Source organism: Lynx rufus, unplaced genomic scaffold (assembly GCF_022079265.1).
Source record: "Lynx rufus isolate CCGP_SWC_20201006 ecotype Redwood Valley unplaced genomic scaffold, mLynRuf1.p SCAF_3, whole genome shotgun sequence".
In the NCBI taxonomy this organism is placed as follows: domain Eukaryota; kingdom Metazoa; phylum Chordata; class Mammalia; order Carnivora; family Felidae; genus Lynx; species Lynx rufus.
Window position 1 is genome coordinate 119,675,326 of NW_025814845.1, and position 17,440 is coordinate 119,692,765.

The 17,440-nt window shown below is 38.6% G+C and overlaps 1 protein-coding gene across 1 annotated transcript in view; it reads right to left on the reverse strand.

Moving 5' to 3' along the window:
* FREM3 (FRAS1 related extracellular matrix 3) overlaps window positions 1–17,440 on the reverse strand; it is an 85,452-nt gene that overhangs the window by 15,270 nt on the left and 52,742 nt on the right. Inside the window, exons 4-5 of the mRNA XM_047092075.1 lie at window positions 14,027–14,257; window positions 10,936–11,061 (exon numbers count right to left, since the gene is read on the reverse strand). Of these exons, the coding sequence (XP_046948031.1) occupies window positions 10,936–11,061; window positions 14,027–14,257 (357 nt within the window). The remainder of the gene's footprint in view (window positions 1–10,935; window positions 11,062–14,026; window positions 14,258–17,440) is intronic.

The following is a 17,440-nucleotide window of genomic DNA, read 5'->3' on the forward strand; positions in this document are numbered from 1 at the left end:
TACTGAATAAGTTCTGTTAAATTAGGGGCTAAATAAACTGAAGGATCATAAAATACTAGGCTTGGTTTAGCTTAATTCGTTCATGTTACAGATGGGAACACTGAAATGCAGAGAAATTAGGATCAGAGAGTCCATGCCATGGTCGTGGTACAGATGTCTTCCTGTCTCTCCCCTTCCCATAGCCACAGAGCTACAGAGTACTGTCTACGTAATCCGACTCTTCACGCCCTGACTAGAGTTCCTTGCATGGCACCAAAATGCAGCCACAAAATTACTAGTTATTTTAGAAGAAGTACAGGATTGATTGGAAGATTTCAGTTTAGATGCACTGTGTTTTAAATTTTATTGTAATGATTTACATACATTAACATTCACAAATTTAAACGTACCATTTGATGAGTTTTGACAAATGTATACAGTCATGTAGCCATTACCACAAGCATAATACAGAACATTTTTATCCACCCATAAAAGATGACATATACCTGTGGCAATCCTTCTTCTTCCCTGTCTCCCAGCCCTAGAAACCACTAATCTGTTTTCTGTCACTACAGATTTACTTGCCTTTATGAGAATTTCATATAAATGAAATATACAGTTCTTACTCTTTTGTGTCTGATTTCTCTCATTTAGCACAATGTTTTTGAGATTCATCAGGTTTTTGTTTTTCCTTTTTATTACTGAATAGTATTCTCCATTGTATGACTATGCCACAATTTATTTTTCTACTTACCACTTGATAATTTGGGTTGTTTTCCATTTTTAGCTCTTCTGAATAATATTGCTATAAATATTCTAGTACAGGTCTTTGAATGGGTATATAATTTTATTTCTCTTGAGGACATACTTAGGAGTAGGATTTCTGGGAATTAGTGCAATTTTTTATTGTGGTAAAATAAAAATAACCTAAAATTTACCATCTTAACCATTTTTAAGTGTACATATCAATAGTGTTGTTTATTCACATTATTGTGAAATATTTAGAATTTTTTCATCTTACAAAACTGACACTCTATACCCATTAAATAGCAACTCCCCATTTTCCCCTCCCCTCTCAGTCTCCAGCAACCACCATGAATTTTCAACTCTAAGTACTTCATGTAAGTGGAATTACACAGTATTTATCTCTTTTTTGTGACTGTCTTATTTCCTCTAGCACAATGTCTTCAAGGTTTTATCCATGGTGTAGCATGTGATAGGATTTTCTTCTTCTCTTTTTTAATGTTTATTTATTTTTGAGAGACACACACACACACAGTGCAAGTGGGGAAGGAGCAGAGAGAGGGGAGACACAGGATCCGAAGCAGGCTCCAGGCTCTGAGCTGTCAGCACAGAGCCCAACACGGGGCTCGAACCCACGAATTGCAAGATCATGACCTGAGCCGAAGTCGGATGCTTAACTGACTGAGCCACCCAGGTGCCCCAATTTTCTTCTTTTTTAAGGCTGGGTAATACTCCATTGTACATATAAATCACATTTTGTTTATCCATCCATTTGTCCATGAATACTTGGATTGCTTCACCTTGGCTACTGTGAATAATGTTGCTATGAACGAGGGTGTACAAATATCTTTTCAATTCCTTCCAACTTCTTTGGATATATCCCCAGAAATGGAATTGCTGGACCATATAGCAGTTCTATTTCTAATTCTTTGAGGAACCTCTCTACTTCCATAGCCGTTGTACCATTTTATAATCCCCACCAAGAGTTCAAGTCAGTATATTTTTCTGCAGTATTAAAAAAAAATATCAACACAACAGGTTTAGAGCTAAAAGAGTAAAAAGTAGTTACAGTAATTTAAATGACTTAGGCAGACCAGATTTAGGTAGAATAAAGACTGTAACATTACTCAATATATTAAATAAGCACTTTTTGAAAAGAATAAATATTTCTCACCACACTATGGGGATATGACAGTGAGATTCTGAACTGGACATTCTAGTTTTGCAGGTGTCTTTCTTATTTGTGGCTATGGTATATGCATATATACAGGCTAACACCAATGCCCACTGCCTTCTTGCCAATGTGCATTGATATAAATATAAGTTGATATCGATGAATGTGTGTTTCATGTATACACACAGCTTGTCAGAAAGTGAAGAAGATTCCTAAATTGACTTCATAGGTTTTGCTCAGAAGGGCACTAACTCACAAAATGTTTTAGGATGATTTTTCAATAGCACAAGTTTTAGAATTATCAGGTAGTAGCAAATTGACTGTTTTTTTTTTTATTCTGGGAACCTAAAAATAAAGGTTAGAGCTGGAGGGATTGATGGAAATAAAACATGTTTACAAAGGCAAAGGGCAGTAACTTCTAGGTGTGGATAGCTATCCTGGGGGATTGTCATTTGCTGGGGAAGCCAGCCAAGCTCCAGTTCCAGCCTGTGGTTTGAAATGTATTCCTTCATGATGTTCCCTCCCACTTCAGTCCTGTGAACTCCATGCTTGGAAGAGTTCTGTGAGCCAAGTCAGGAAGGAGAGGCTGGTTCCCAGAGTGTCAGAGACAGGGCTATCAAGAAGTGTTAGAGAGAGGCCCTCCCCAACTAAATAGAGAGGTAAGTGCCTACAACACAGAAAGTTCACAGGAACACAATGAAACACTCTGTTGATTAGGGAGACTTTTTAGCCTTCAGGATATACACAAAAAATGGGGAAAAGCAATAAACTCTTTCAATAATCAGATTAAAAAACAACCTTTGAGATGCTTTTTTAAGAGCCCAAAGTTTAAAAGGGATTATACATTGGAGAATACACTTTTTAAAAATTTTCCCTAGTCGTCTGGCATGCAGAATGTTGATATGACAGCTGAAGTGAGAAAACATCCTTATCAGAAACTGCACATTTAGCTCCTCAGGATAAATACCAAAAGCAGATATACACTGGACTTGCATAGTAAGTATCTAATGCTATCTTTATTAAATAGAAGCTGTCTTTATGAAATCTCTTTCTCAATATATTTTGTCTAGTGAATAGTCAAATAAGGATTTATCATAGTTCATAAAACAAAAGTGATTGGGATTTTTCCCTTTTCTGTTCAATTTTGTCAGCTGGCTGATCCACTTGGTGAAATAGACATTCGTGTAATTAGGTAGCTTTCTGGGTTCAATGAAAGATTAAAATATAATTGTTATTGAAAATCATTTGGCTGTGAAACTCGACTCAAACCAAAAGTAAAACAATATATTTTAGCATGTTTTTTTTAAAATTTTAAAACAACAAGCATTGATAGAGAAAGGTAGTCTAATTTATATCTCATTTAATAAAAAAAATTCAGTTTATTTAAGTGGTCCATTCTTCCTAGGATTCTGGAAATTTAATTTTGGAAAACCAATGATCAGTTATGTGTAACAGGCAAGAAGAGAGAATACTGGTATTTATTTTAGTTAAAAAAAAATTAAAGCTCTGTTTTATTGATAGCAAGTTAAGATCCCCAGGAATTAAGAGAGAAAATTCTGTTCTGAAAACATCAAATATAACCTGAGTTATAAGATCAGGTTCCTTGGCAATAGTCTGTACATATCTCTTTTTTAATAATAAAGCATGTCCAAGGAGCATGAATGTGGTTCCAGGTTGTTTTCAAAAAGATGCTTTAGCAACTGAGCCTCAAGTCTTGTTAGGCCACTTGACCAGTGGTTGTTCTATAGTATTCTTGCAAGGAACATTAGAGAAGGCTCTCCTATAATATGTCTCTTGTTCAGACATCACTAGGAGTGGGAGAATCTATGAAGTTATTTAAAAAAAAATCGTTTCTTTACAGAGACTATATGGCTCAGTTTCTGCAGCTACATAGTACATTTGCTTTATAAAAATCATAGATGGTACTTAAAGTCAGAGAAAGTTCTATCAAGAAACTACACTACAGGTTAATTGAATCACTATATTACAGTATTTGATAACTTTCTGAGGTGGCTAGGGCACTTTATCAATGAGAAAATTGAGGTAGAGAACTCCCTGATTGACTCTCTATAAGTAAAATATTCATCTCCTGATGGGGCATCTTTTACTTCCCCACATTATCTTTAGTTATTATAGTACTTAATTGTAAATTCTTTTAAACATACAAATTTCATTTAATAGATTTTTTTAATAGGGCAGCAAGACAGAAACTCACTCTTCTCTAGAAAAGCAGCATTTAACTCCTGGTTGAAGCAGGTTATTGTCAGAAGCCCCAGGCACAGTTCATTTCATGCCCAGGAGGGTCCATGATTGGGGGAGGTACAGGAGCAAGTGGAATGAAAGGAAGGCTGGGAAAGGCTGGCTAGAGCAGCACCAGAAGCTCTGTCTAGAAGAGTCTAGAAGAGTTACCAGTAGTTTGGCTGACTACTGGGGTGTACCGGGGTGCTTTCCCACTACAATCATCTAGAGGAAATAGTATTCTAACTTTTGTATGCTCATAGGAATAAGGAAAATCACCAGGGCCAGAATAAAACAAAAGCAAGATCTTAAAACCCCCAAACCCCAAATGCCATAAAGCTAGAGAAGGGAATCCCACTCAGAAGCTGGTGTCATCCTGACAGCAAGTGCAGCCTCACACTTCAGGGGAGACTGGGCCCCGGGCCGAGGCTCCATCAGAGAGCAGAATCTGAAACTGTACAATTAAGTCTGGGGATGCAGGGGAGCAGGAGTGTTTCTGGGTCAGCGCTGCTCTTATATCCCGGAAGAAGCAACAAATCCTCCTTGGAGGAAAGCATCCTCAAGTAAAGCCCTCAGATCTTTCAGATTCAGCCAAACAAATGTGAGAAGATCTTGAACGCATAGAAAAGACAGATCACTGCAAAGATGACTTTAGACCATGGGCAGGCTTTTCAACAACAGCACAAGGAGCTGGAAGATGCTGAAGTGTCAAAATGCCGGAAGAAAATAACTGTCAACCTAGAATTGCAAGATGGAAGTTGAAATAAAAACATGTTCTGATAAACAAAAAACTGAAGGAGTTTACCCCCAGCAAGCCTACAGTTAAGGAACTTCTGAATGATCCAAAGGCCCCCTCCCCCCCAAAATGCAAGGTATAACTTCTATAAACTACAAACATACTTATACTCAAAGAAACAGAAGTAAAAAAAATTTTTTTTAACGTTTATTCACTTTTTGAGAGACAGAGACAGGGTGTGAGCAGGGCAGGGGCAGAGAGAAAGGGAGACACAGAATCTGAAGCAGGCTCCAGGCTCTGAGCTGTCAGCACAGAGCCCGATGAGGGGCTTGAACTCATGAACTGTGAGATCATGACCTGAACCAAAGTCGGATGCTTACCCGACTGAGCCACCCAGGTGCCCCCAGAATATTTTTTTTAAAGAAAAAAAAGAGAAGGTCTTTTGTTTGGATGTACTTGGAATCTGCTCAGAATAATTTGCTTTCTGTCTCCTCTTTAACATGACCCAGAGAAACAAGCCAATCAGAGAAGTGGGGCTGGGCCGTGGCTTGTGGCTTACCACATAGTCCCTTACAACTGGAGAAAGTTGATCATTTAAAAACCTCAACATATTTGACTTGGGGCTGACCAAAACCACAGGATGGTTCAGTACCACCAGTCCTGGGATGTTGGTTTTAGGTTCTGTGGTTTGCTCTTCATTCGCCTTTTTTTTTTTCTCCCAGTAAGAGCAGTTTCCTAACAAGGATGTAACTAAAGAGAAGAAAAAGATGGATATCATCTATCTTGACAATAAAACAGGGCCAAGAACTAATTTGCACACATCCTTTCCCAAGGTATCTTTGAGCTTAAGACATTTCTCTAGGGAGTAATAGTTCTCACTCATCGAGAGAGTTTATTCCTTCAGCTCTTCTTCTTCTCCCAAATAAATTTTTTAAATATTTACTTATTTAGTGCAAGCAGGGGAGAGGGGCAGAGGGACAGGGAGAGAGAATACTAAGCAGGCTTCATGCTCAGGTTGGAGTCTCATGTGGGGCTTGATCCCACAACCCTGGGATCATGACCTAAGCTAAAATCAAGAGTAGGATGCTCAACCGACTGAGCCACCCAGGCACCCCAAGAATTTCTTTAAAGTACGATGCCCCCATATCATTGTGTGAGAATACTGATGATGCACAAATCGGGCAGGTAGCAAGTTCATGCAATGCCATGGCAGACTGAAACTTTAATGGTGGGAACTTGACATCCCCATCAAAGTACAACATAAAACTAGCCACTCATTTCATCTACTCATTTCATCTACATCTGTAAGTGTAATACAGTTCTAATATTTGTGAATTCCTACTAATGTACAAAGCATGAGTTTGCTTTCCATTCCACTGTTTATAGAGCTTATGTGTATTTTATTCATGAAAATAAGAATGGGTAAGGATTTATTTTAATGAGACTTCTATAAGGTTTAAAAGACCAAACTAAACTTTCATCCCCTGAGACTTTTAAGTATCTGTGGGGATTAGATGAAGATAAATACCACGATGCCACTCAAATGCACATACAGATTTCTAAGTTCTTGTTCCACAAGGATGTGCAAGAGTCAGGATGTGATCATGAACACTGGGGCTTTGTGCTCCAAGGGGAAAACCCTGGCCTTTTTATTCTTTAAAAAAATTTTTAATATGAAATTTATTGTCATATTGGTTTCCATACAACACCCAGTGCTCATCTCAACAGGTGCCCTCCTCAATGCCCATCACCCACTTTCCCCTCCCTCCCAACCCCCATCAACCCTGTTTATTCTCAGTTTTTAAGAGTCTCTTATGGTTTGCCTCTCCCTCTCTGTAACTTTTTTCCCCCTTCCCCTCCCCCACGGTCTTCTGTTAAGTTTCTCAGGATCCACATAAAAGTGAAGACATATGGTATCTGTCTTTCTCTGTATGACTTATTTCACTTAGCATAACACTGTCCAGTTCCATCCACGTTGCTACAAAAGGCCATATTTCATTCTTTCTCATTGCCAAGTAGTATTCCATTGTACATATAAACCACAATTTCTTTATCCATTCATCAGTTGATGGACATTTAGGCTCTTTCCATAATTTGGCTATTTTGAGAGTGCTGCTATAAACATTGGGGTACAAGTGCCCATATGCATCAGCACTCCTGTATCCCTTGGATAAATTCCTAGAAGTGCTATTGCTGGGTCATAGGATCTACTTTTAATTTTTTGAGGAACCTCCACACTGTTTTCCAGAGTGGTTGCACCAGTTTGCATTCCCACTAACAGTGCAAGAAGGTTCCCGTTTCTCCATGTCCTCTCCAGCATCTATAGTCTCCTGATTTGTTCATTTTAGCCACTCTGACTGGCATGAGGTGATATCTCAATGTGGTTTTGATTTGCACTTCCCTGATGAGGAGTGACAAGCATCTTTTCAAGTGCCTGTTGGCCATCTGGATGTCTTCTTTAGAGAAGTGTCTATTCATGTCTTCTGCCCATTTCTTCACTGGATTATTTGTTTTTCGGGTGTGGAGTTTCACAATTGTACCAAGAATCATGAAATACCTAGGAATAAACCTAACCAAAGATGCAAAAGATCTGTATGCTGAAAACTATAGAAAGCTTATGAAGGAAATTGAAGATGATACAAAAAAATGGAAAAACATTCAGTGCTCATGAATTGGAAGAATAAATATTGTTAAAATGTCAATATTACACAAAGCAATCTGCACATTCAATGCAATCCCAATCAAAATTGCACCAGCATTCTTCTTGAAGCTAGAACAAGCAGTCCTAAAATTTGTATGGAGCCACAAAAGACCCTGAATAGCCAAAGTAATATCGAAGAAGAAGACCAAAGTGGGAGGCATCATAATCACAGACTTTAGCCTCTACTACAAAGCTGTAATCATCAAGACAGCATGGTATTGGCACAAAAACAGACACATAGACCAATTGAATAGAATAGAGACTCCAGAATTGGACCCACAAAAGTATGGCCAACTAATCTTTGACAAAGCAGGAAAGAATATCCAATGGAAAAAAGACAGTCTCTTTAACCAATAGTGCTGGGAGAACTGGACAACAACATGCAGAAGAATGAAACTAGACCACTTTCTTACACCATTCACAAAAATAAACTCAAAATGGAAGAAAATATTTTTTTTTACTGAAAGCATGAGAATTGTCTTTTGTGTGGGTCAAGATTCAGGTGCAGAGCAGTCTGAGTTGTGTGCCAGCTAGGTAGAAAGTTTTCTGGGACTCCCAGTCTTGAACCTAGAGACCTTATTGGAAGTTGGGTCCCATTGAAGAGTTCTATGGGAAGCTAGATCTGGGTGTAGCTTCTCCCATGTTGGGGGGAGGCATCCCCTTATTTTAGTTGGCTCACTGGCAAATCTTCTGAACTTCTTAGTTTGCTCTGCTTGTCTTTCTACAATGTAGCTCGTTCCAGAAGTAGAGGGATAGGCAGACATTGGCAGTCTCTTCCAACTTAGCAATTGCAACTGATCTTCCAAGTTGGGCTCTTTACCACCTCATTCCTCTTATTTACATCTGGGAAACTCTAGAATCATTGTCTTCCAGACAGTATGGGTGTGGACAGAGAATATGCCACTGGTATCAGAAGCCAATCTGGAAGCGTGGAGCAGAGAATGAGTGCACTTTCTCCATCAGCTTCTTGGCCCACCTACAGCCACTCCCCTGTACGCCCAGGTCCTCATTCATTGTAAGACTTCAACCAGATCCCTGTGTGGACTTGGGAGAGAAAGAGAAGCATAGCCTTCCAGGGATCACCTGGCAAGGACCTCAAAGGCTGTCTCACCTTATTATTTCTTCTTGTTGCTTTTCACTTCCCACATGGGGGAACAGTAGGTTAAAACTTAAGAGATTTTGAAGTTACATGTAGCTGTCAGTGCAGCTGATCCCTTTAAGAGGGCAGTCTTAGTTACAGAATAGGCGACAGGGCAGTTCATCTCTAGACATACAGCTGAACACAAACATGAAGATCGTCAAGATGTACTACAGGGGTTTGTCCTTGTAGTTGGCTTTGAAAATCTCAAAATGAATTATCTGCTTACTGCCAAATTCCTTGTCCTCGGGGCAGAGGAGAACTTATTCTCATTCCTCTCCTCAACCTTGGCACTACTAATATTTTGGGTATATAATTCTTAATTGTGGGGGCTGTGCTGTGCATTGTTGGATGTTTAGCAAGTGTGAGCACAGATGTGGACAGATTGGATATATGAACAGAGAGTGGTCAGACCATATATAAAAATAGGAATCTGACCCACCATCTCTCTGCAGCAACCAGGCTAGGAAGTGAAACCACTACCACTGTAACAATTGGCTTCAAATGGTCAGGAGTTAGTAACTGCCAGCTTCTCTAATTTTTGCCCGGGCTTCCAATTTAGGACCAACCAGAGAAAGCCAAATATACTTCCTTAATCTAATATGCAGACCCCCAGCCTCCTTATGCCAACAGCCTCTAATCAAGGAATAGCTTCCTTTTTTTCTACAATAAAGCATTTCAATCCTCTGCCTGTCTTTGAGTCTCTGCCAAATGCAAGTGATGGTGGCTGATCCCTTTGCTATGGTGAGCTCTGAATAAATTAGCCTGTGACATAATAAGTAATATATATTTGGTTTCTGTCCTTGTTTCCTGGTACACAAGCTCCTTAAACCTTTAGAATCTTTGAAGTGATGTGTCTTTTTGCATGCTAAAGAGATGACTAGAGGTGAGGGCTCCTAGATAGCCTTGGGATGGAGACTGGTTGACAGGGAAACCAACCAGTGATTAGAGGGTTGGGATTTTCAGCCTTACTCCCTAACCACCAGGGAGGGGAGAGGAGTTGGAAGAAAATTTAATCACCAATGCCCAATGATTTAATCAATCATGGCTATGTAATGAAGCCTCCATAAAAACCCTAAACAAAGGAGTTAGAGAGCTTCTGGGTTGCCGAACATGTCTAGGTGCTGGGAAGGTGACCCACCCAGAGAGGACAAGGAAGCTCTGCGCCCCTTCCCACATACTTTGCCTGTGCATTTCTTCCATCTGCTGTTCCTGAGTTGTATCCTTTACAACATGTAATCTAGTAAGTAAATGGTTTCTTGAGTTCTGTGAGCTGTTCTAGAAAATTCTCAAACCCAAACAGGGGTGGTGGGAACTTCTAATTGATACCCAGTAATTCAGAAACACAGGTAACAACCTTAACAGCCTAAACTTGACATAGGTGTCTGAAATGGAGGCAGTCTTCCGGGATAGAGCTCTTACCCTTTGGGGTCTGTGTTATCTCCAGGTATATGGCATCAGAATTGAATTTTAGGGTACTCAGCTGGTGTGCATAGAAACTGGAGAATTGTTTGGTGTGGGAAAAACCTGCACACATCTGGTGTCAGAGGTGAACTACTAGTGTGAACATAGAAAAATGTAGTTTATTTTTACAGCTTATTCTTCTCATTTGCGTGGTCTTCTTATAGGTCCATCCTTTTTGCCTATTACATAGTTCTAATGAGTGAGAAAATATGACTTTGAGGGATTGGACAGAGGACAATTCAATTTTAACTGTATAGAAGTGGAGAGGTCAGAAAGAATGGGATGTTATTTTGAGGTGTGAGGACACCCGGGCCCATAATTAGGGGGCATTTTTAATTGTTGGGGGTGAAGAGAGAGAAGAGATTGAATAGTACATATGGACTACTTTACGTTGTTTCTTCAATGCAATGCTAGCTATTAAAATTAAGAATCCCTTATATATATTTTCCACCAGCATATTTAAACTATTCCCACATAAAATATCTCATTTGACCCTCAAAAAACTTCATGAGGTAGTCACAACATTTGCTTTCATCCCAATTTTGAGTAAAATTTTATCCCTGTTTGATGAGAGCAGCTCCAGAGGAGTTAGGGCACCTGCATGTGGTTACAAAGTTGTCAAGCAGCAGGGCACAGAGCAGGGGCTGGTCCAGGCTTCCCAGTCCTCCCGAAGCACTTGACTCACCACTCAGCTACTCCCCACATCCCCACAATCCTAAGAATCTTATTCCTGGGTATCTGTACCCCACAAAGCCTCATACCTTCATGTGTAGAGCAAATGACCATCAGTTCTTGGCTAGAATCTCCAGACCGCCTTACAGGAATCAAAAGTTCTCCAACATGCTCCTCTATTTTGTATTCTGCCTCTGGAATATAAACTGTTGATTCTAGAAGAGATGGTAGAAGACTCTTTAGCAAGACTGCAGTTGGATTGGTGATACTGGTGATATCTTAACCTGAGTAGAAATATACATAGTCTTTGCCGCCTATATTTCTCCAACACAAATGACTACATGAAATAGAGTGGGAATAGGAAATGTTTATTATTAAGTAGAGCTGGAGAGGCAGCGCAATTGGGTTTAGGAGTCTTTTGAAAGGTTGAAAAAAGGAAAGCTAGCACTAAAATGGAAAGGAAAGTCTTGCAGAAATTGTGTCTTGGTTTTTTTTTTTTTTTTGAGGTCAAATTTTAGGTCTTTTATATAGAGATCACACATTTCTGCCCTTACTTTATTTTTACTGCTTATTTTTTAAAATGCTTTTAATGGTCAAATAATCTAATTCATTAATGCAGAAAAATTTTTTCCCTGCTTTATTCAACAAAAATTTTATTCGACACTTATTGGACAGATATTGTGTGGAAGAACCTGGCCAGTTAATATTTTGAGAAAAATAAGTTGCTGGTCCTACCCTTAATTTTTTTTAATCAGGCTTTTTATTTTAATTATAGTTAATATGCTCATATCCTTATTTTTAAAAATAATATTCTCACTTAAATTTACTGAGCTGTGTCCAGTGTGTGCACCTGCATGCATGCACATGTGTGTGTATTTATGCATGTATACACCTTACCAGAATATTCACTGAAATATGAATATTGGTCATCTCTTGTTGATGGAGTTGTGTGTACTATTTTTCTTTGGGCTTTTCAATGTTTTCCAGGGCTTTTCATTAAGCATGCACACTGTAAAATTAAATATGTGTGTTTGTTTAAAATTTTTAAAAATACTTATTTATTTTTGAGAGACACAGAAAGACAGAGTGTGAGTGGGTGAGGGGCAGAGAGACAGGGAGACACAGAATCTAAAGCAGAGTCCAGGCTCTGAACTGTCAGCACAGAGCCCAATGTGGGGCTTGAACTCACGAGCTGGGAGATCATGACCTGAGCCAAAGTTGGCTGTCCAACTGAGTGAGCCACCCAGGCACCGCTTTATGTGTGTTTGTTTTAAAAATATAAAAATTTAAAGTGGGTTGTTCCTACTCACAGTGTCAAGTGGACAACTGAAGTAACTATCTGGGTCAAACCATATTTAACTTCTTCAGTTCTTTCCTTCATAACATATATATGCATAGAATCTTCCTCTTGAAAGCAAGAAGGGAAAATATGGTACACTATACTTTCTTCTTTTGGAACTATTACTAAGTGAAAATCCAGAATTCAATGTTGAATTGTGTAGTTAATTATGGGTTAATTTTTTTCTTCTTTATTTTGCTGCCTAAATTAGTTTCAACAGTTACTACCTCCAAGTAAATATTGGTCCTGAGTTACAGAGGAAGAAGACAAGTGATAATTTTCTTTCTTCCATTTTACCCTCCAATGGTAGTCTACTGTCTTCACATACCTTGATTCAAAAACCTGGCATAATGGAAGAAGCTAAAAGTAAGCTAAAGTTATTGATTTCATGTGAAAAAACTTGGAAAAATACATTAATGTTGGGTTATTCAGATATGTTCTCTATTTTCACACTTTGAAAAGGCTACTCCTTTCCATCCATGCCAAATCTCATTTATTCTTCAAGACTCAGCTCAAACCCTCCCTCTTGCAGGAGGTTTAACCACTTAGGACTATGATGTTCTCTCTACTTTCTCACCTCAGAACTCTTACTGCTTTAGCCATGTATCTTAACATTTGGCTTTCATAGTTGATTCATGTGTCTAAGTGTTGTTATCAATAAAACTGATAAGATTGGGTATTGGGGCAATGTTTTCTATTTGTTCACTGGGTGATAGGGCAATGTTTTCTACTTTTGTCTGCCAAAATGCAAAGCATATGGAATAATATTTCCCAAATTGTATTTCAAGAAAACTATAACCAAGAGATTTTAAAGGATTTTCCGTAAGGACAATAAATTTTTTAAAAAGTCCATGGTCTAGTTTGGGAAAACCGGTTAAACAAAGTTAAACAGGTTTCTTTACAGGCGAGTGTTTTAGAAACGTTAATATGCTAGCATGAATTATGATGCTTCAAAGGAAGGAAGATATTTGAAACAGTTTCTAGATTTCTTTGGTCCATGGAAATCTTTCTGACCCTGTTGTAGAAATTCTATTATACTACTGTTCTCTGTTATGCATTTTGGGACATACTAATACAGAGGACTCTCCATGCATTCTTGTGAATTTAACTCAGACTTATGCCCTGGTAGTAAGTCATGCAATTCTAGGTGACACCTGAATTCTTTCAACTACTGTGATAATCAATGTGTCTAATTAAAATTCAAAGATGAATTTTAAGACCTTCCTTTAAGGAGTATTCTTCTTTTACAAAAAGGGGCAGGAAGTAGCACAATTATTAGTTAAAACTTTTTTTCCCCTTTCTCTTGGGAGATATTTGTTGTATTAATGAACAAATAAATGAATAAAATGAATCTGTGAATTCAAGAATATGATACACAACTATAACAGAACTTTTTGGAACACAGACTAAAACCAAGTTGACTGCTCCCAGAAGCCACATCTAGGACAAGGGATATCTAAAGTGCCCCTCTGATCTGGTGGGGAGCTCCCAGAAAATTGTGAGAAGATAGTAGGCCTGGAATGACCCCTGAGAATTAGCCATCTGGGGGCAAGGCTGTGCCCTACTGAGTGTGTAGAAAGTTAACTACAAGGTCTTATGCATATTCTAAAGGGATGCTGGTGAAGTCATGTCTATTTCGATAATTTCTATTTCTATTTCTTTAAAAATACCTTAAGAGGCAAAGGAAAAATTACTGCCTTTAAGTGATCTACTTAGCTTTAAATCCTAAATGGTATGAATACATTCAGTGGCTTATGGAGCCCAAGGGAGGAGGTATAATGCCTGCAATGGACACAGGAATGTGTACTGGTTGATAAATCATATCAAGAGAAACCACGTACCATCTCCAGGGTCTACAATTTCAACAGTTGCCATTTCTGGAAACTCCAGTGCAGCCATGACAGGGTTCAACAGAATGATCTGGAAGGTCTCCGAAGCCTCATATTTATTGTCGGACATAATTCTCACTCTCCACTTGGCTGTAGTCTGTCCAGGACTGAATTGGACATGTTTCTGGGACTTTCCTTTAAAATCTTTATCTTTCTTTGCAGTTTCATCTTTGGTTACAATGCCTAAATAGGAATTGGGAGACCATGAATGTAAAGCCAAGTGACTGAAGAAATATTCTTCTTTCAAAGAAGATTCTTTTGTTGATGAAAAACAGATAACATGGAAATTACTTCTTTTAATGTTCCCAAGAGACATTTATAAACTATACTTATTGGCTAAGAGCATTTGTAAGTAGAAGTACAGGGAAGTGAGAGGAAAGCAGGGAAGGAGGAGTGACAAAAAGAGAGAACAGTCTTCAACTTATTTATTTTACAAATATTTATTGAGGGCATCTGATGTGCCAAACTCTACCAGGTGCTTATCAGAGATGAGTACAAAACTGTCTTAGTTTCCAGAGAGCTCAGAGTCTAAAAAAGAAGCCACTAGAATGTGTGTGCACCATATGGAGGTGGAGATCTTTGGCCGTTTTCTTCACTGATGCACTGCTGGTGATTACAACAGTGCCTGGCATGTAATAAGTATTCCATGAATATTTATTGAGTGAATATTTTGTATCTAATAATTTTAATAATTTTCATTAATTAAATTAATTTTTTTTCTCATGCAGATCTTTACTCCTCGTGGCTTGATTCCTTATGTATCTAGTGATTTATGATTGTAAGAGAATTGTGAGTAATTTTCCAGACACATAGGGCGCTGTTGGTGAAAATGGAGAGATGGGGATAGACCTGAGGTCTGTGAGGAAATAGGAAATCAGCGACTCACTGAAGAAACTGAACACCAGCAACACAGTGTTAAAGTACTCAATGTGAGGTACGAGGGTAAAAGGTGCTACTCTATCCAGGCTGAATAGAGCCTCCCCACACCACAAAATGTTCAAGCAGTATTCTAGATTGTTTGGTTTGATTCCAACATCCCAAAGAAGGCCTAATGCAGCAAGAATACCTACACCTCATCACTTTAGTTCTCATTATAAGGTGAAGACTCTGTAGTTGTTCCAGTGTATGAAATTGAATATTATGACTTGACACCAGCTATTGTGGAAAGCTTTACATAAAATGAGCTGAATAGCTCCTTTGCCCTTTCCTCTGACTCATTCTCAGAGAATCTGATATCTTTTCAAAGACACCCACATCTATAGAGTGTGAAAATAATTTCCAAGGTAAGAGAGCTTGTGTTGACTTTTAAAAACTGTTGAAGAAAGCTTTCATCAATACTAGTTTGGTAACCAAGAATGAATGCTCAATATTTAGGAAGAGCCTCCTCTGACCACATGTTGGAATTGGAGAAAATAAGGAAGAGGGAGTGTCTGTTGTCCTTAGCCACAGCTTAAGCAGAGGTAGGGGGTACTGCTGTATAAATTGAATAGGCACATGACTACTTAATATTTGGTGAGCACTCTGTGTGACGTGCTAAGAATGCAATGCTGAGGTACAGCCACCACTACCCTTTAAGAGGTTTAGAAGACGGGGTGGCCTGGGTGGCTCAGTCGGTTGAGCATCTGCTCTTGATTTTGGCTCAGGTCATGATCTCACAGTTTGTGAGTTTGAGCCCCACATCGGGATCTGCATTGACAGTGCAGAGCCTGCTTGGGATTCTTTCTCTCTCTCCCTTTCTCTGACCTTCCCCTCCTCTCAAAAATAAATAAATTAAAAAAAAAAAAGAGGTTTACAAGGGAAGATAAACAAGTGATTTCAATTCTGTTTGATTTTGAGTGCCATGATATAATAATGATATTTAACATTTATTAAGTATTTAATGTGCCAGGGACTATGTTAGATTGAATTACACACATCATATTTAATCTACAAATCTTGAGATGGATATTTTACAGATAAAGACATTGAAGGTCATTAAAGCATCACAAAAAACAATATGTATCAGAGCAGGAATTCAAACCCCACAGTTGGTTTGTTTTGTTTTGCTTTGTCTTGTTTTCTTCTAGCTCCTTCACTTTGACTGCCAGCCCCAGCATGGGGTGGGGTGAAGGGATTAGATGGACTTCTTGCAGCACTAAGTTTCCCTACTTTGGTGTTGATGTGGTTTTAAGTAGTGTTTTGTAGGACAGAAGAGTTGACTGTATGTAGTTTACTTAACAATACATGGGTGACTACCATATGCCCCATGCTGTTTTCAGAATTGGGCATTACCCAGGATGTAGTACCTGCCCTAGTGGAGCTGGAAATCTACTGAGGAAGACAGACAGTGGACAGATGGACATATGAGGCATGCCAGGGATGGTCCATGTAGAATAAAGCAGGACATGGGGATAGCACCTGTGTAGGGGCTGGTTCAGATAAGGAGGCTGGGGACATCTCTCTGAAGAGTTTACTCTATAACCATCCAAATGGTTCTGGGCAGATAGATGAGTTTTTTCCTTAGGCAGGATATGAAAATACTTCTTGACATACTAACCCCAATCTTATGCCTATGAGAAATCCCTGAGATAAAGAATTATAAAGACAGAACCCTAAAAGAAAAAGGAGGCATATTTCACCTGAAGTTCCTGCAGTAAGTTCTACTGTGTGTTGAGAAAGTAACCCGCAGCATAGACTAAGGCTGAGGACCACCCAGAAATCAGAGTGTTCTTATGCTGACCTCTTTTCCTAGGGGAACAGTCTGATCCCAGAGCCTCAGGCCTGGAGAGGAGACTAGGGAAAAGCTTGTCTTTTCTTAATTGCCTGTTCTCAGCCATCTCCTTCCTGGCTTCTCTCCAAATAGTTTTGATATGTTGGCAGGTCTCTGGATTCCGAATGTCTGGGAAACTCAGGAAGCTCATTTGTAAGATGAAGATAACACACTCCTATCTGTCTTGTCAATAGTTAGCGAAAAATAAAGACAAAATGATCTCTGAAAGTTTTGGCAGCTACAGATATTATAAAAATCTAATGCATTATTACAAAAATTATTGTTAATAATTAATGATGATAATGACATGTATTATGTAGTCATTATATATCTGTTTACCCCAAGTTGTAGAACATAGAAAAATTTGATGCTGTACATGTTTTGGAGGAATTTATAATCTAATAGCAGGGTGAAAACAATTATATATAATCAAAAGAATAGCTACAACAAAACATAATAATTACCATGTACTCACAAATAATTTTTCAAAAGAAATAGCTGGAACTAAGCATAATCATGTATTATATGCTTAAAAACAACTTTAAAAGAAACTGAGTGACTTGGGGATTGTGATATGTGGCTATGAAATTTTCCTGGCATCTTCTGGGTTGGAAAGA